The sequence below is a fragment of the Condylura cristata genome, unplaced genomic scaffold (assembly GCF_000260355.1).
Source record: "Condylura cristata isolate star-nosed mole 26May11 unplaced genomic scaffold, ConCri1.0 scaffold00017, whole genome shotgun sequence".
Taxonomy (NCBI): domain Eukaryota; kingdom Metazoa; phylum Chordata; class Mammalia; order Eulipotyphla; family Talpidae; genus Condylura; species Condylura cristata.
In genome coordinates, this window is record NW_004567118.1 from 747,121 (window position 1) to 767,093 (window position 19,973).

Here is a 19,973-nt window from a genome sequence, read left to right on the forward strand (position 1 = left end):
GGTTATAACCAGCATGCTGCTGAAGTTCAGGTTGACTGAAAGTGGGTCGAGGAGGGACATGAAGCTGAGAGAGGAGGGAGAAGGGACCTGTGTTGAGGCTGGAAGGGAGAGCACATGATACCGCACGTACGGTAGACCCAGCATCTCCTGGGCCATCCGCCATGGAATGCGTGATGTTCCGCTGGGCAGACAGACACACTCCTGACTTTCTGCCAGAATTATTTTGCTCACTGTTCTTCAGAGTGTTATCAGTAATTACTAATTGTGAATATATACCATGCCAGTTCCCAGTTCCTGCCTCAACACAAGCTGGCCTGCCTCAGTACACACTTGTAACCAGTCAGGACTGGGAGAAGTTCAAGCCTGGTTGCAAATGCCGTGAAAATTCCCTGACTGTTACCCAAAGGATAGCCATGGTCATCGAATGATGTGATCCCTGCTTGGGTTTTAGTGTAGGTGATCTGACAAGTTTTAATTTGTTTTTCATGAGCTGAATGTGTTTCTTATTTTGATAGTATAATAAACAAAGAACAGTATATTTAGAACAGGGCAATACTAGCTGACCTAAAGAAGGTCTTTGGGAGCACAGTCTGTAAAGAAGCAGCCTCCTCTGGCTTTAGGGAAAAAGGCAAACTTTGTATGTTTGGGAACAGATGTTCAGCTGTACACTATAGCATGCGCATTTGTTTCTTAGGACTCTATAAGGACGCATCACAACCTGGGTTGAAAACAACAGAAATTTATTCTTTCCTAGTTCTGGAGGCTGGAAGCATGAACTCAATGTCAGCAGGCCTGCGTTCTCTCTCAGGCTCTAGGGAGAATCTGTCCCTGCTTAGCTGCTGGTGTTGGGAACAATCCTGACGTGCCTCGACTCATGGGTGTGCCCCTGTGGCCCTGTCTCTCTGTGTGTCTACATCCCTTCCCTTCTCATCAGAGCACCAGTCACGTTAACTTAGCCTCCCCCGCTCCACGTGACTGTGTCCTAATTGACGGTGTCAGCAGAGGCCTGTTTCCACCTGGTCGTGTTCCCAGGCCAGGGGCTAAGACATCACCATATCTTCTGTGGAACGCAGTTCAGTAAATAATCCCACTCCATGTTTTGGTCTCTGGAGGTGTTCCTGAAATTCATAGAATTTCTTCTTTTCCCATTTCCCCAATTTTGATGTGTCTTTTTTTCTCTTTTATTTTACAGCGAAAATGGGCTGGACTTTCTATTGGGCAAGAAATAGATGGTAGGTATATTTTCATTATCTGAGGTAGATCTTCTACTATGAGATCTGTACAGTTTCTGTTATTGATGGTCAGGTCATTAAACATTCATCCTATCATATTCCTGTACGCACCCATGAGAATGGAAAGTAAATTTGTGCAATACCTATATTCCTACCTCTATCTGCTTGCTGTTGTGCCTGAAGATGTAGTTCTATTGGGGGAAAGAATATCCACATATTCTTAGTTCACATAGAATGTACAAGGTCAGTGTGTGCACAGATTTTACCATGAGGAGCTCTATGTAAAAGTGGTAACATAGAACTGGAGTAGATGAAATGATTGGGGACTGAAAAATTAGCCAGGCCCTGGAATGTTGACTGTCAAATTGGAAGAAAGAAAGCATTACATGATAGAGACAAGGAAGAAAGGCTTTGAAGATCTGAGATAATTTTAAGTAAATAATATAAATGAAGCAAATCAAAAGGGGTGCTTGGAAAGTATGCTGGCCTAGTTGGAAGGATTTGCTCGAGTGGATTGCTTTCAGTGGCAAGAGTTGAATATGAAGTCAGCAAGAAACTAGAAATACATACTAAAAAATTTGATTTTATATAAAACAGTCACATGCACCTGAGCATTTAAGATTAAGCATGTCAAAATGCTACTTTTAGAAAAAGATTCTAGTGTTAATGTGGTGTAGACTAGGGAGTGGGGAGTACTCAAAGGTTGAGGAAGATAGTGTGGAGCTGGTTTGATTTGCCTGGAACTAAGTTCACTAGGAACTGGTGAAATTAAAACTATGGGATTTCTTTTTTAAAATGTATGTTATAGAGGAATAATTGGTATACTTGGTGATTCCATTTTACTATATACTGAAATGTGTTTTCTTCTGTGTTTGTCTGGAAAAATAAGTTCAGGAGAAAGAGTGGCAATAGTTGAGCAGATGGTCTGCTTTTCTCAGTGTATATTATGAAGTCATCATTAGCACATTAGGAAAGGACATGGGAAACAACTTATGGTTTTGGGAGAGGAGGGAAAGACTAAGCCACCACGATTATAAGCCATTGTCTCATAGGTCATGTGACATAGTTGGGAAAATGGAGTATAAATCTTGTCATATTAGTTCATGTCAACTGCATGGCGCAGTAGGGGAAGAAAAAAAATAGGCAAGTATAATTAAACCAGCCGTTTTGTCTGCTTGGTTTTACCTAAAAAATAAAATCATATTTACAGATCATGTATGTGCATGCTGCTCTTCTACATGTGACCCTACTCTTGTTTTAGTCAATATACAAGACTTAGTCAGGTCCCTTCAATGATCCTCATCAGTCCTGTCAGCCACTACTTGATTGAGCAAGCCCTCTTCTAAAGTAGATTCGGGAGTATATACGTGCATAGTGTTCCCTAATTTCCTGAGTGTTCAGACTGTTTTTCCTATATCCTTAATATTTCCATTGCAGCTTAGCTGGACATCAAGTTATTGGATTATTTTCTTTCCTTGAATTTCTTGAAAAGGCTGCATTAATTGCCTGTGATGCTCTCGAGGTCTGATACCAGCCTCAGTAATTTGAAGCTGGGAGCCCCGGGGATTTCTCCGCCTTCATTTAGTCTTCCCTCCATTAGTGTTTGATATTAAATTTGCCATTAGCCAAAATAAGAAAACTTCAGCAACTTCCCGCTTTGCTCCCTGACGGGTCCTATGGGCGTGATTGGCGCTGGCCATGGTGCTGCCTACGTGGCTGGCCGAGGTGCTGTCCGTGGTACCGACCTTTGCTTTCGAAGTCTTTCTATTGAAGTCCTTTTCTATTGAAGTCCTTTTCTAGAAGGTCTTTTTCTGTTTAGGAGCATTGATCTTAAATTAAAATATACTTAAAAATTATAGCCAGTCACGATGATATTTTTATATACTTATTCATATTTCTTGGTAAAAGATGATGCATCATGAAGTCGTTTGGGAATCTTATATACAAATGGTGTCACACTGTGAAAACCTTTACTGTGTACTTTTCACTCAACATGTTGTAATGGATCATCCATATTTAGTAGCATACCAAGTTTTATATTTTTAATTTCTGTACAGTATTCCATATTAGGAATATACCAGATTTATTCATAATTCCCCCACAGATTAGCATTTAAAAAAATGCCTCACTATTACAAATAATGCTGCAATGAAACACACTGTAGATCTCTCTTTAGGTAAACGTTCAAGAGTCTTTCTGGGACAGACAGCTAGAGATGAAATTGCTGAATCAACTTACTAATTATTACATTAGTATTTCACTGTATATATACCTTCATTATGTGGGGAAATAACTAAACTTTGTTGCTTATGAAAGCCTGTGCTTTCAAACTTCCAGGAGTGGAGACAAGAGACTTCTGAAACTTTTTTGAGCTCATTCTTTTATCCTCATGGCATTTTCCATCCCTTGCCCTGATTTTCTCCATTATTTTTCTTTTGAAAATGATTATCTTTAAAATATGTATGCCCCCCTTTATGACAGCACACAAAAATATAAGCAAATGACTGTACAAGCCATTTGTTCAAAGAATTTATAGAAAGCCCTTATGCCTAACTCCTAACTGAACTGTAGGAAATAAGTTTAGAAATGAATTTAGACTCTGAGACATAAACATTTATCTAGACTAGTTTTTTTTATAGACATGACAAAACAGAGATTAGTTAATTTTCTTAGAATCTTCTAGTTACTAGCAGTCTTTTGAAACACACAGATTCAGAACTCCTAGTCCTGCTACCTTTGTCATTAACATGACGCTGTGGTGGTTTTGCCGCTGTAGTTTTGTCGCAACAGCTCATGAGTGTGTTAAGCATCTAGTAGACACTGTTACCTGCTGTAAAGACAAAGATGAATTAAAAGCTTGATTCTCATACTGTTCTTGTGCACACACGTCTCATCTCACAGCTCTCTTGTGTCAAACACAAATCTTGCTTGCAACAGCTGCTCTCCCCCTCCACTGGACTTCCACCACTGCCATCTGTCCTCTGTTACAGAAGGAGGAGGAAGATGCAGAGGTTGTGTGAAGAGAACTGTGATTTTCCTCCTGAGTTGAGTGAGGGGTGAACGTTGAGGAAGTGTGCTGTTCAGTGTGATCTGATCAACTCAGAGGGGGAAGCATGTCTCCAGTGGGTATTATTATCATTTAAATATCTGTCCTGTGCGTCCCTCCACTGAAGGCCATGGAAAGCCTCTTTTTGGGTCAACTTCCCTTCCGATTTGCTTGTGTGAATATTTTATTATCTGAAAACACAGCAAGTATTTGGCATCCCTGTGTTGAAAGTGATGCTGTTTTTCCCTCCTAGTGTCCTCCTATACATTTGACAAAGCCAAGCAATGTATTGGCACAATGACCATCGAGATTGATTTCCTGCAGAAAAAAAGCATCGACTCCAACCCTTATGACTCTGATAAGATGGCAGCAGAATTTATTCAGCAGTTCAACAACCAAGCATTCTCAGTGGGACAACAGGCGAGTCCGAAGTTTCTTTCACTCCTTTGACTTTTAGGCATGCTGATGTCTGCAGTGCTCGCAGTTAGCTCCACCTTTTAAAAGCCGAGAGGAATTTGGTTTATTAATGCAAAGACACATCCACGGTAGGTGACACAGAGCAAGGCAGGTGCACTTACTGAACCTCTAAGAGTCTTTTTCAGATAATTCTGACGTGGCATTTAGGTTGCAATGTCACCTTCAGTTATAGTCGCTTTTCCATCTTCGGTTTTGGAGCACTGCGGAGTTATGGCTCAAGCTCCTTCTTTTTCTTAAGAAAATGTAGGACATTTGGGTGTCTTTCTCTTTTACTGAGCTTTCTTAAATTTGTTTGATTATAAACTCATTTGAGAATCTTAGGAAAATGATGAAAACATATTTTCAGGCTTTCATGGAACCCCTGAAACACAGGCCTTCTCTCCTTTCAAACGACACTGCTGACATGACCCTTTCGGCTAGTTTGTTAACCTCCTAGAAAGAAATTTCTGTCCTTTTAAACAGGTATGAGTTCATACGTTGCTACTTGTACACATAAATAGTCTTTGCTCTTTTGACCTAACCTTCACATTTTTCTCCTTTCTGATTTTTCTCAGTCATTCATAATTCCTTTTCCTTGCCCCTGGCCTATAGCAGTGGCTTTCAGAGGGTGGCCCTGCGACCCTCAAGATCCATGAAGCCCTTTTAGGAGGTTTGCAAACTCAAAACTGTTTTCATATTAACATCAAGATGTTGCGTGTCTTTTTCCTCTTATTCTCTCACAAGCCTTCAGGGTAGTTCTGCAGATAACACGCTGTGTGCTTACCCAGCACGCCCACTGCCAAGACAGACACAGGGCCCAGCTGTCTTCCATTAAGTCAGACGTTAGAGTTTGCAAAACTGTTGACACTGTCATGCTTCCACTTAGGCTTTTTATTTCAGAAAATACAGTTTTTGAAGTAAATTAAAACCATGTCTTTATGTTAACATTTAATGGGTGTGTCGTCGTTAGTTTTAAATTAAATACATTTTAAGTTTGTTATTCTAATTTCTAATGAAATGCATCTCAATAAGTATAGTTCAGCTCAATAAAAGCTCTTTGGTGTCCTCAGAAATGTTGAGGCTTGTACAGGGATTCTGAGACTACATCGTTTGAGAGTTCCTCCTTACAGCACTCTGACTTAACTAGATTCACCAGTGCGCAGAGGAAGACCTAGCTTATGGAAGACATTCAGTAAACATTTGGTGGATGAATGTCAGAACACTCAGAAGCCATGTCTGCACTGTGTCACAAGCCTCTTGTGTTGGTTGTAGCAGAGCATGAATTATAGACTCAGGCTTGAGTCCATTCACCGTGACTGAGCCCCATCGCCTAGATGTTCTTTGGATTGCAGCTTTCTCACTAGTAAAAGTCATTTCTGTTTGTAAGCGAGTCTGTGAGTGCTGATTACATAGCCTCCTGAAGTGTTTCTTGGTGTGTAGCAGATATTCCAATGTTAGTTCCCTTTCCCTCTCGTGGACTGTGTGGGCAGTTTGCCTGCTCAGCAGATTGGAGATGAGTTAACAGAAGTCACGGAGTCATGAAGTGACTTTGCTCCCTTGACCTCTTCCCATATAGCTTGTGTTCAGCTTCAATGACAAGCTTTTTAACCTGCTGGTGAAGGATATCGAAGCCATGGATCCTAGTATCCTGAAGGGAGAGGCTGCGACAGGGAAAAAACAGAAGGTATGTGAGTTTTTCACGATCTCTACTGGGATTGCCTTTATGATGTGAACTGTGCAGAGCCACTGTCTTGCTCGGTGATTTCTTTCACTGAGTGAGTAGGGAGAGAAAAATTGGTTTACAACATTCAACAGCATTGTTATTAAAATATTACACAAGAATTATTGCAGACGCAGCAGTTATTTGAAATGTTTATATGTACTTATATCCTGATCAATGCAGGTGATATTTATTGCAAATAAGTAATACATTTTAAAAAGACAATAACAACAGATATATGCATTGAAATAAAGAAAACAGAAACAGTAGAAGGTAGTTGTGAGCAAAGTAAATGTGACTTTAGATGATGGTTTAGAAGATCTGCTTTGCCCAAGGAGACCCCATTTCCCTTTCATTTGAGGCCTTGCTCTGAGAAGTCTGGAAGTCTGCTGTGAGCCTAAATACTAACTATTGTCTTTCTACACAGATTGATGTAGGACTGGTTGTTGGCAACAGTCAGGTCGCATTTGAGAAGGCAGAAAATTCATCACTCAATCTTATTGGTAAGATTTGTAGTTTTTATATAGCAGGAGTATAAAGGACCAGGGGAGAAAATAATAATAATAATGAGCAACTATATCCCAGAGACATTTTACGGGGTGGAGTAGGGAATGGGATCAAAAACAGTGGGAGGAGGGAAATGCACTGGACTGTGGTGATGGCACAAGGGTGATTTGATGATGGGAAGCCCACAGGGATTGCAACTGAGATGAAAAAGACACAGAATGATGTAAAAATAAAGAAAATAAAATTGTAAAAAAAAAAAAAACAACCAAAAACCAACCAGTTAAGTGGAATTGTATCCAATCACAAATATAAATCTCCACCTAACATTTCTATTGGAAAACAAATAAAAACACTAAAAAAAAAAGATGAGGTACATATACACAATCAAATATTAGTCAACAACCAAAAACAAATAAACACATGCCTTTTGCAGCAACATGGATGGAGCTGGAGAAGATCATGTTTAGGGAAATAATCCAGAAAGAAAAGGAAAAATACCAGATGGTTTCACTCATAGCAGGCGAGAAAATAATAATAATAATAATAATAGTGAACAACTGTATACCAGAGACATTTTACGGGGGTGGAGTGGGGAATGGGAAGTGCACTGGAGGTGGAGGAGGGGGGGAGGGAAGTGCACTGGGCTATGGTCAGGGCACACGGGTGATTTGGTGATGGGAAGCCCAGGGGGATTACAACTGAGATGGAAAAAGACACAAAATGATGTAAAAATAAACTATTATTAAAAAAAAATTTTCCAGTTGTGGAAAAAAAAAAGATTTGTAGTTTTTAGAAGATTCTCAATAAAATAAGACCATCTCTTTTATTGCATAGATTCCACTACAGATTTTTAAGTGAGGAAGAAGAATATGGTTACCTTCCCTGAGAAAGCTTATCCAAAATCACATCTTCCTGATGTGCTATCGTAGAAAAAAACTTTTAAACTTTTCATTAGATCATCATTGTCCAATAGGAAATGGACAGTGGACCATGGCGGCAAATTTTTTTTTTAAAGATCTTATTTATTTTTATGCATACTGAACTGGTACAGGTCAGAGGTTTGGGGGGTGAGAGGATTCACCAGAGACAGTGGGAGTTGCAGAACAGGCAGATGGACGAAGCACACTGCTGAGGGGAGCAACGGGCGGGTCAGGAGAGGTCTGCCACGCCATGTGGGTCACCTCTGGGGTGGGAGATCAAACTAGTGCTGCAGCGGCTGCTATAGCTTCATAGTGCTGTGCTTAACCCATTGTGCCACCAGGGAGGGCCCACAGGCAAACAGTTTAATACTCTGGTAACCACATCAAAATAAAAATAACTTTTACACTGTTAGTATTGAAATGTGTTGAATCCAGGCTTGCAGAAGCTTTGGAAAAAAACAAAAAACAGATCAGAGTTTCAGTATAGCCTTCACCAGTTTCCTTCAATGTTAAGTCTTCATGTATTTATTTTACATCATTCTTCATTTTGTGCATTTTTTCTTCTCGGTCGTAATCCCAATGGACTTCCCACCACCTTCCCCTGTGTGCCATCACCATCGTCCCATGCAAGCGAAAGCAATTACATTGCTACTAACTGAACTACAGATTCCAATTTCATCAGTTTGAGTTCACTGTCTTTTTTCTGTTCCAGGATCTCATTCAGGGTTGCATGTTGCATTTAGTTGCTTAGTTTCCATAGTCTTCCAGTTTCTGACATTTCCCACTTCAGCCTTTCATCATCTTGAGAACCAGTTAGTTGTTTAGTGGAATGGCCATCAACTCCGGTTGTGTGTTAACTGCAACACTAGGTGACTTCTGTTAGCGACTGTGTGACAGGATGAGTGCAGATGAAGATCTTTGCAACACATTTATAGTTCAGTTTTGCCTTGTACGCTAGCATTATTTTTAATACGTAATGACGTCAGTCTCCAAGCATGGTAGTTCACCATAACAGTGATCCATTAGCGCTTCCGTAATTCTTACTTTCAGTTCATTTGACTATGCGGATGTCTCTACAGCAGTAGAAAGTAGAGGATTTTCATTGGTTGCATATCAACATGTGCAAGGTTATTTAACTTTCATCCAAGGTCTGGACTTTTTTCTTGGTCCATAAATTATCATTTCCCTTTATTGTTTTGTTCTTAATTATAAAAGTATTTCATTTCCTAAAATATGGATAGGAACTCACCTCACACTAACGTTTTTTATTTGATTTTGTTTTCAGTTTTGTTACTTGTTCTTTTTACTTAACACATTTCAAACATAGAGTAAATACACATATATGACATAACTTTTAATGACTATATGAATATATTGTTTTGTGGATGGGGGATATATTGTAATTTCCTATTATTGACCCCCTATTTTCCTGGTCATTTCTTTGTATTTTGTTTTTCCCACTTTTTAAAAAATGTTTCTTATTCCAAGAAATTGCACTACCTTTATATAGTTCCAAGGAATTGTACTACCCTTTATATAATATGGGATTTGTTAGCAATTCTTGCAAAGGTACGATAGATTCTCTCCCACTGGAAATTTAAATTGTGTTGTGATTGAGCATGTGGGAAATTTGGCCACAAGAGGGCAGTAGCGTGTAAGAAATATTTTTGATGACTTCATAGAGGAAATCTTAAGTCCACAAACTCTAACCATAAAATCACCATCTAGGACAAGAATTTCTAATGTGACCTTTTCATTCTTAATTTTAAAAATCTATAACATTGCTCTCGTTTTTATTAATAATAAAGTGTTATAAGGTACTTTACTCATCGTTTGAGACCATGTAGTTCTCTTTAGTAACTGTAGGTGGCGCTATGACACTTAGGTCAGATCACTTTAAACTAGGAGACTTGGAAAACACTATTTTTTAAATCATTAAAGACTTTGGGATGGTTTTAGACTTATGTGTGCAAGTAAAGAAAAAATAAATAAGACATTAAACTTAGTGTCTCTTCTCAGGCTGAGGGATTAAGTCCCAATTATAAGCTTAATCTAGAAAAATACATGTATTTTTAAGTATGGTTTTTTTAGGAGCCTTGAGGATACCGAAGTTTCAGCTGTGTTTCTGGCAACTAGTGTTGTCTTCATCAGATATGCATATGGTGTTTCCTTTAATCAACCAAGTCAGCAAACTTGTTCAGGATTAAAGGTGAATGGGATTTAATCGCCAGCCGAAGGTGAGCTAGTTATTTTGAAAACATTTTGCTGACCCTAAATGGGAACCAGACAAAATAGTTAACATAGCAAAACCCATCCTTCTTGGGAAGCCAGCTCAAACCCTGAGTTCATCTTTTATAAGAGTGGCTTCTTTTTATTCACCGAGGATGCCGGGAGTTCTGTGCCTTTACGCTTGTGATGAACTTCTCGTTTCACATTTGATTATCTTTGACACAGGCAAAGCTAAAACCAAGGAAAATCGCCAGTCTATCATCAACCCTGACTGGAACTTTGAAAAAATGGGCATCGGAGGTCTGGACAAGGAGTTCTCAGATATTTTCCGGCGAGCCTTTGCTTCCCGAGTGTTTCCTCCAGAGATTGTGGAGCAGATGGGTGAGTTTAAAGAAGGAAAATTTGATGAAGTCTTGTATTGTTAAAAAAAAAAAAAAAAAAAAAACGTGGTGAAATGTTTTTTCAATAAGGGGTTGAAATTGTTTTTCAGTCCTGGCAAAGAATTTTTCTGTCTTAACTTCCTCTTTTAAGAAAGATGTTTTCTAAAAAAAAAAACTTTAAAATTTTAAAACTTTCAAAATTCTTTTTGTGGGGAAATCATAGAAATATTTTCGCTTGCTCCGTTGCATTTACTTATTCAATACATTTTTCTAAGAGACATATATGGAAATGTCTTTCCACTTATTTGCCTGGCTTTCCCTATACAGCATAGTTAGAAATTTCATCTGACTCTAAGGGTCAGATTTACCCTTCTGGATAATCACTTTTATCAGGTATAATCAGGGTATTCTGATTTTAGCTGCTGCTATCTTGGTCTTACCCAATTAGGACCTCTTCATACCTGGTAAATGGACACTTGACGTGTTTTAAAATTAGATAAGTTTGATCCAAAAAGCCAAAGACAGTACATACTGTGTTCTTCGTTTATCACTTTCTTTATGAGGGTTTATTTATTTGGTTTATCTGCGTGAAGTGGCTTTATTTGCCCTCATGGAAATGCTGTCATGGCCATTTCTATGTTCGTATCATCATAGTGGGGTTAGAATGTGAGCCACAGAATGGCTGAGGAAGGAATTCATTACCTAACAAGCTTCTGGCAGATTGTTAGTATAGAAACAGTATCCAGAAAAACTGAAGGAATACGAATATATTCCTCCCTTCACCCATTCCTCTCTCTCTGTAAATTGTTGCAGGAGATAAAGTGTATTCATCACGGTGGGTAAAAACTGCTTTCGAAGCACTAAGTGCCCTTCTGTTTGCCTCCTATTGTTGGTAACTTTTCTGCCTGGGTGCTCACTCTGATAAATTGCAGGAACAGCACACACCTGTTCGGTGGCTAAAGGTCGAGTTTGGAATTGGATTAAGAGAAAATGACAGAGACCCTCATCACCTGAGTTTTATACACCTTGAAATGCCAATAACATATTTTTTCTTTTTTATCTGAAAGATACAAAGGCCAAGTCCATAAAAACCAGAATTTCCATTTGGAAACTAGTAAAAACGGCGGGAGTGAACTGTCTTGGCAACATGTAGTTCAAGGCACCATCAAATCCCTAAACCTTCTTGATCAAGACGTGAAATTATTGCTTTAACTTGTTCTTAGATATAAGTAGAGATGCAGGGTGATCCCAAATGGTGTGTGTTACCCTTATGGAGTATTTCTGCTGGTTTTCAAGAGGAAGGCCCCACACAGAAAGAGTCTAGTGTTTCTGTTTCTTTGAATTTATACTGTCCGGCCACCAACTAGAAAAAAAACCTGCTTCTGCAATAGGCCATATCTTTAATTTATTGATACCTCCTCCTAGTTTATACGCGGTTGAAGATCCAGTTATTGTGATACTCACTATCACATCTGTGCGTTTTCCAAACCCTGTTCACCAGGGCCTTTGTCTGAGGTTAGGTAGGTAATGCCTGGAGCAGTGAAACAACTATCGCTCTACCTGTGACTTTGCCAGCTGTTGAAGGGTTTGAAATGAAATCAGATTTGGAATTTCTGAGTGAATGTAATCTGTGTTTCTGCAATCTGCTTTAAAATGAGTTGAGTCATAGTGCGCTTTTTGACCAAGCACTGAAGACTTGAATTTTGTGGGTGAGTGCTGCTATCGAGAACCTACTTGTGGGTTTCTTCTTCAGATTTTTTTACCCCAATTTAGGCAGAAGATGAATTCTGTCCTTTTTAAAAAGCACTGTGTTCTTCTTAATGGGTTTTTGCCATCAAGGACCATGTGTTACCAATATGATTTAAAAGGTAATGAGTATTAAGTTAACCTTTGCTTTTGAGCTGAACTGAAAGACTTTATTTTTGAATGAGGATTTGTAGTGTCCTAAAGCTACTTTTTAATGGTAGAATGGCTAAAAAAGTAACTCTCTTGCTATGCACTTGTCATTTCCCTTTTTCCAGTAGGGCTTCTTTTATCCTTTGGATTTTGAGGGAATTACACAGTAGGATATTTCACTACAAGTCAAGTACTGGGTGGGTTATAAAGGTCCGTTTGGCTTTGGTAAAGGCATATGAGCTAGTTAGAAAATGACATAGTACAAGTCATACTTTCTCCACGTGTACCCTGATCTGTGGTCCTGCCAGAAGGGAACAAGATTGACTGATTCTTCCCCTCATTCTTGTTAACTTAAATCATCAACCTGGCTTGGGGATCCCATTGAACATTGGTATAATTGGTTAAATCAATTCAAATTTTAAAAAATAGGGATTAGAAAAATGGGGCTGTTTTGTTTCAAGCAGAGAACATTTTTGCTTTTGGCTTGAGACCAAATCATTGTTTTTACCATGGAATCTAGAGTTATGTCAACTTTGTAAACGGCGATCTTAATTTAACTAAATGCATCTTTTTGACTACATGTTGAAGTTCTAAGTTCACAGCGTGATAAGTTTAGAGTTTTCTCCCTGTCATTGTGTTTATGAGACTGGCCGTGGTTCCTCTGGACAATGTCACACTGCGTTTTGCTGGCAAAACTACACGTTTCTTTTCAAAATTGAGTGATTGTTTAGATTCACACAAAATGCTGCCTGTGGGATATAGGGGGATCTGAGGGCGAAGCAGAGATATGAGTTAGGCAGGGAAATGAGGGATCAGGCCACGAAGTGGTCATTAAGTAAGTAGCCTGAGTACTTGCAAGTGCATACTCAGACCTCACCGCTCTGTACATATTTTTATAATGTATAAAGCCCAGGGACTCCTTAAAGGGGTCATCTGAGCTCTACAAATAGAGAAAGAAAGACCACGTGTAGAAATAGGGAAGGGGTTACTCAGGGGGAAATAGCAGCAGGATTTTGTTGTTGTTTTCGTCAGTGAACTTAGTTATTCCTGTGTGTGGCAGTTGGACTCACTCAGCCCACACTGGCAGCTCTTCCTTGGTCACGTGAAGCTGGCGTGAAAGCATGAGCACAGACAACCAGACTTACACCTTGTCTGCAGTGGACGCCAGACAGACATTTGGTCAGAACATTCGGCTCCCACAGTGGCACATGTTGAAGTAGGAGTGACCTTAAATCCTTATTTCTGGGATAGTGGAAGCACCTTTTGGTCCCAGTGTAGAAATGTGGGCATCAAAAATGTATCTGGAAGGGTGGGGGCCAGCTCAGCAGCCGACAGCCAGCGAGGGCATATTCGTACCCACTGCCTACACATTCCTGTTGAGACACTTGCCACTTTTACGCCCTTGCAAGGCGTTTTGTGGAGAGTGCTCCGGGTAAATCACTGATTGATTACCTCAGCTCTTATTGTAGGTCTTTTGTTGGCAGAGACTGAGTTTCTGCAGTGAAACTTCGTTTTTCAACATCCTTGGCAATTACCTCTAAATTGTAAATGTCAGAGCAAAAAAACAAATCCTTTTCAAAGAACAGTGGAATGATTGTTAAAGAATTAGTCAGTGTCTCTTAAGGTAATTTCAGGACTGTCCGAGGCAGGGGCTTTGGCCCTTGAGAGCTAGCAGCGATGGGTGGAGATCCACCCCCCTCCGCCTCACACCGTCTTTGGGGGTCTCTACCTTGTAGCGTTCAGGCCACCTAGTGGGGAGGAAGGTCTTTGTTAGGGTGTTGTGCCCCATTCTCATGAAACTGTCAATGTTATTTTGGTCCTCTGTCTCCCTGGCCACCTCTCTAAGCCTGTTTCAACCCATATTTGTAAGGTTTCATTTGAAATCCTGAGGGAAGGAGCCCTGATCTGATACTATAAGTGAAGCTGCAGTTCCCCGTGAGGACAAGGACAAGCCCCCAGCCCCACCAGACACCTTCCCAGCCCAGGAGCAGAGCCGTGAAATCCGGTGCAGGGCAGGGGCTCAGGCTTTGTGCCATGTCGGGAGAGAGGGAGTTCTTGCCAAGATTAACATAAACACTGACACTCAGAAAATGCATTTTCACACCCCCACTCATGAGGAGAGCTTGCAATTTAAATGGGGGTTAAGACATCTAGCCCAACTCCAGGGCTCTGTAAAAGGAACCCTAAGGCTAAAGAGCTTATCTGAAATTTGAAAAAAAGAGAAAAAAAATGAAGCTTTCTGACATTCATCTTTTTTCCTCGTATTAGTCATAACTTGCTTTTCAGCTATATTTTAGGTTTTGAATGCCAACCTGACATCTGTTCAAGTCTGCCTGTAATTTATTAGGAAAGGAAAATAAAGCCGTTGCTCACTAGTGAGAGATGCAAAGCTTCCCCTTCAGCTTTCCCTCAAAGTACCTACAGAAGGATCCTTGCCTGTGAGGAATGTAATGATCTAATAATTTGATAGCTCTAACTTCAGGTTGGGAAATTTATAATTTTTTTTTAATTAAAAGAAGAAAGTGGCTTATGGTTATGTGATTTCCAGAATCTCTCAAGCAAGGTTTAGAGAGGAAGCCCACACCCTAAAAAATGACTAAAGGGGCCTTTTTATTAGTGGAAATTTTAACTTTGAATTAATTTTTCCCACTGGTTTTAATTTTTCAAGAAGACTCACTTATGTTGAGTAGAAATCATGTAGCTGTGCTAATATCTCAGCATCAGGCTAGATGTAAATTCGTTGAGTTTTTTATTAATGGAGAGATTTTTAGAAATAAACCTAAAAATCACACATTGAGTGACTAAATGGATTTGATTTGCAGTTGAGTTACAGATCAATTATTAAGCCACTGTAAAGTTGAAGTCTGTGTTTAAGCCTAAATATCTACCAGCAAGGACATGATTAAGTAAATGATGCCACATCCTCCTGTCTCATTATGGAACACAGCGGTGCAAGCGTTGAATAAAATTAGGAACTCTAGCTACAGGGACGTGTTTGTTTAAGGGAAAAAACTACATAAATTTTATTTAAATTTAAATCTTTTTAAGTCTCCCTAGGTACACCTTCAACTGAGAAAAAAGTTTTAATCTGTGAAAGGGAAGCTAGGATGGGATGAGAAATGTAAGATTTTTATTCTTTTACTCATGTCTCTGAATGTTTTAGTGACATGATATTTCTACTGGTGTAATTTTTAAAAAAAGAAGATACTGTCAAAGACAGTTCTTCTCATGGTTAGCACAGCGGGCAGCCCCAGCCCCTGGGAGGAGCTGTGCGGCCGAATTCCTCAGGCAGGGGGCCCGGGTGCTGAGACTCGGTGGCAGCCCCTGGTGCCTGGCCAGAGAGAGCCCGGCCAGATCTCGGCCTCTTCAGATGGCCCAGACCGTTTCCTGCCATTCGTTGTAAGCAGTGGGTTTTCTCTCCAGAGCGGGAGCCTTGGCATCCAGGCCCCTAAGCAGCCACAGACATGTTAGGCAGGCGGGAGAGAAGCCCTTGAGGGAAAGCAGCTTCTGACACTCAGGGAGCTGGGCTTGAATCCTTCTTAATCTTAAACATCCTTCTATTGAGGATGCGACTCCTGAGCTGTTACTGTTAACTTCTGCTTTACTTCTGCCTGTAGATGGTGATGAGGGGACAGCTCATATATGTTCACTTACTTAATCCTCACAGCAGCTCTGTGAGGTAGATACTCTCTTGAAATCCTTTAACAGAGAAGGAAACTGAGTCTCAAAAGGTTAAGTAATTGGTCTAGGACATACAGCTGTTAGGTGTTGGAGTCAGATTTGAACCCAGGCCATCTGGCCTCAGTATCCTTAACCCTCATGCTGTTCTTCTCTCACGAAACCCATTGTACCAAAATGGATAAAGTGGGACTGCTCAGCCCCGCCTCTTGGGGACCTCTGAGGGAGCTAGAGCCCAGAAGTGTTCAGCCATCATCCTGGTGTACTGAACAAGGCGGTTTGGCGTAGGGGGTGGGGGCTGACTATCCTGACTGGTGGGGTGGTTGGCAGCATTGCTGACCGCTGCCCACTAGGCGCCTCACCCCAGTGGTGACAACCAAAAACCACTGCAGACATTGCCAGGTGTCCCTGGGGGGCAAAAATTGCCCCCTCTGAGAACCACTGTTCCAGTACAAGCCCCTGGCTCCTTCTTTCTACAAACGCTGAAGCTGCGGCTGAAGTCAGTGAGCAGGACCAGCAGAGCTAGCGGGGTTCAGGACCCCTGAAAGAAGGAGAAGCAGCGACCTACCTAGATTCGTCCACAGTGAGCAGCAGAGCTCAGGCCAGACATCAGGATCTCCAGTGGCAGAGGCTGTTCTGAACTGCCCCTCTGGGTATCAAGAGGTAAAGCGAAGAATCAAGTAGCCAGTGAAGCCCTGGATTTTGTGTCAGCAGTTAGCCTGTGATGAGTAAATGAGTTTCACTTTTGCATTTCTTCCTTAATTAATTCTCAAAGAAATTTACAAAACTCTCCATATGTAAAGGTCCTGAGGCCTTAGACACGAAAGATTTGGGGGTCGGGGTGAAAGGAAGAGAGGGATTATTAAAGCACTGAGGGCTATAAATCTGCTTCACCTTGCTGCTCCTGCCTGAGGGCTTCAGCATTCATGAATTGTCCTTGCTTGTGTAATTTGGTAGAATTCTACGCAGTGAGTATAGATATGGAGATAATTAGAAACAGCAGAAATCTGGCCCTTGGATTGGGTAGCGAGCAGTACAGCTATTGCAGCTTTCCCACCCTCTCTCCCTCTGCTACATAAACCACCTTCTCTTTCTTCTTCTTCATCCTCCTCTTCCCATTCCTCCTCTTTCCCCTCATCTCTCACCTCTTTTCGTCTTTCCCTTTTTAAGATTAGAGACAATTTCCAGAATCTCAGCTTTGGTCAAGGCAGTAAGTATATTGATTGAAAGCATAAAGATCTCTTTCTCTGTTAACACTTTAAGTAGACAAACTCTAAGTTAAGGCTTTTTCATTGTCTTATGTCTGGTACAATTTCTGAACATGACTGATAAAAGTCAGTAGCCCTATCTTGGTGCAGAGTAAGAAGTGTACGTGTTCGCTGTGTGAGAGTAAGTGAACTCGGAAGCACTAAGACCTTACAAATAAACTACTCTTCTGGTAACCTGCTGGGGTCAAGAGGTAATGAACTCAAGAGACAGGAGCAGGCTGTGATGTGTAACACCTGAAAACTCTAGTCCTCTGTCTTCATGTGTGTTTTGGCACCAACAGTAGGATGATACAGGAAGGACGTGGTTGTTCTGGAAGTGTCAGAAGCTCTGCTGAAGTGAACTGTGAACTTCCAGATGGAACCTAAATGTTAAAATTAAATAATGTTGTAGATGTTAAGCAACACAACCTAGTAAGGGATATCAAGAACCAGCTTATGGTGAAGTGCCAGTGAATGTTCCAGATAGTAAGTGCTACAGGAATGAGGACGTGAGAAGGCAGAGCTTGAGTGAGGCCATCATCACCGAGAAGTTTTGGAAAAGAGGGCGAGGAGGAAGGGCTGTCCACATCCTGGGAAGAGCAATAGACCAAGCAAGGCGTAGAACTCACAACGCAGCGCCGTCCAGCCCAGCTGTTGCTGGAAAGAAGCAGGACACTAGATTGAAAGACGGAGCGGGAGCTGGGGTGCAGCCCGCTCTGACCCTCAAGCTGCCTTCTGGGTATTGGCCCGCGTTCCCTCTGCACAGCTCTGGCGCTGCTCCAGAGCGTCCCTGCTCCTTGTCTATTTTTGGACTCCAGCAGCTCACTATTTAAAAAAAAATTCTTTTTAACATGTTATAATTATTTATTTGCATTATACGCATCAGGCAGAGTCTTTCAAGCTCTACTTTTTTGACACTTTAGGCTGGATCACTGTTGTTGGGAGGTACAGGGGTGACCTGGACGTCATAGGAAGTTGATCCACTTGGTGCCTTGAGTTCTCCCACTCTCTCCACCTCATCAGTGGCAGTCACACTTTTCCCGTGACCAGTAAATCTACAGGCCTTGAGAATTCTGGCTCTAAGGAGGCCTGGCTGCTGAGCCTTTTTAGGAAGTCCTCTTCCTTGTTAGGGCTGCGGGAGTATCTCCAGACTGCTGCTGTGACCAGACCACCATGAGCTGAATATTGAAAGTGAGAGTTGGAACTTGTAGCAATGTATATTACCACAGTGCTGTTATATTTGACAAAATACTGGCCTGTATTGGGTTAGAAATTAAAAAGGAAAAAAAAAATCCTAGACCTTAACATAGTTTGAAAAGCACTGCCCTACATAAATATTTGCTAAATGAATGAAATTTTTTGAACAAATTATTATAATGGGAATTCATTGGGGACTTGTAGCAATGGAATGAAGCAATTAAAATTAATATTTTGGGATAATTACTATGGTTATTCTGCGTGAGAGGATTGCTCTAGGGAAGAGGTAAATTGTCCACTTGTGCGGTGCTTAGAACCTGGATTCGGGGGTAGCAGTGGGAATGGGGAGGGAGAAACTATGAAAAAGATCATAAAGCCAAAATGGACAGAATTTGATGATTAGCTGTTATGGATGACAGAATTAGAGGTGTCAGTGCCCAGTGAGAAAATGCTAGAAATAAGATGCGAAGAACCTAGTTTGGGGGAGTGGGAATGTCACTGCACCTGTCTTCACAGAAAGGCCCGGACACTGACTGGGCAGGAGGCGGCGGGCGGGCGCGTGGGCGGGCGGTGGCCGCAGACCTGCCGGCAGCTTCAGCCTCCGCCTGCGTGTGTGTGTCTGCGCTCTCCACCGCGCTCTCCAGTCTCCTCATTTGGCTTCTCTTCAAGGGTTTCTGATTTTCCTTCTACCTTCCTGGCTGTCCCTTTTTTGTCCTCTAAAAATGGCAGTTCCCCAGGACAGTTGAGCACCTACTGTTTTCCTCACTCAGGAATTATTCTCCCCAAATCAGTCACAGCCGTTCCCATGGCTTCCCTGAGTATCTTTATGCCATTAACCCTCCGATACGCATATTCTGGCCCGGCCTCTGCTCAGAGCTCCGGGTTCTCTCCGGGTCCCGCACTGGCGAGCTCGCGATCACACCATGAGCCCAAAGGCTCCCAGCCATGCTCCCCCTCCCGTCCCGTGTTTTCTCAGTGGACTCTGCTCTTCCTCACGCCTCACATGTCCGGGCAGCCACAGACGGTCCCGCCACAGATGTCGGAGACCGTTCTCCTCTCTCCCCCACGCTCCCTTCCTGCGGGACAGCATCATCTCTTGCCTGAATTGTTCCCTAAGCCTGCAGCCTTGCCCTCCTCTAATCCATTCTCCACACTGTAACTGGAGCGATTTTTATAAAAAGGCAAGTCTGATCCTGTCACTCCACCGGTTAAAACTCCTTAGTAGCTCTCCTTAACTCCTTCCCTGGCTTACAAGCCGATGTGGTCTGGCTCCCGCCAGCCCTTCCCGCCCCCTCGCTCGGGGGTGCCCCTCCCCGGTGCTCTGGGTCCAGCCAGCGGTGCTATTTCCAGTGCCTCTAATTTGCCATGCTACCGTCTCTTACCTCTATTTCTGAGGGTGGTTTTCATCCAGCTCCCGTGCCTGCGTTAGACCACAGCTTTGATCTCCCTCCCCTACAGTGCTTTA

The 19,973-nt window shown here is 41.7% G+C and overlaps 1 protein-coding gene across 1 annotated transcript in view; it reads left to right on the forward strand.

The window, feature by feature from the left end:
* The first annotated feature begins 1,195 nt into the window (after nucleotides 1–1,195).
* NSF (N-ethylmaleimide-sensitive factor) overlaps nucleotides 1,196–19,973 on the forward strand; it is a 101,118-nt gene continuing 82,340 nt past the window's right edge. Inside the window, exons 1-5 of the mRNA XM_004684065.2 lie at nucleotides 1,196–1,232; nucleotides 4,532–4,698; nucleotides 6,311–6,418; nucleotides 6,882–6,957; nucleotides 10,336–10,491. Coding sequence (XP_004684122.1) covers nucleotides 4,576–4,698; nucleotides 6,311–6,418; nucleotides 6,882–6,957; nucleotides 10,336–10,491 — 463 coding nt within the window. The 5' untranslated portion in view covers nucleotides 1,196–1,232; nucleotides 4,532–4,575. The remainder of the gene's footprint in view (nucleotides 1,233–4,531; nucleotides 4,699–6,310; nucleotides 6,419–6,881; nucleotides 6,958–10,335; nucleotides 10,492–19,973) is intronic.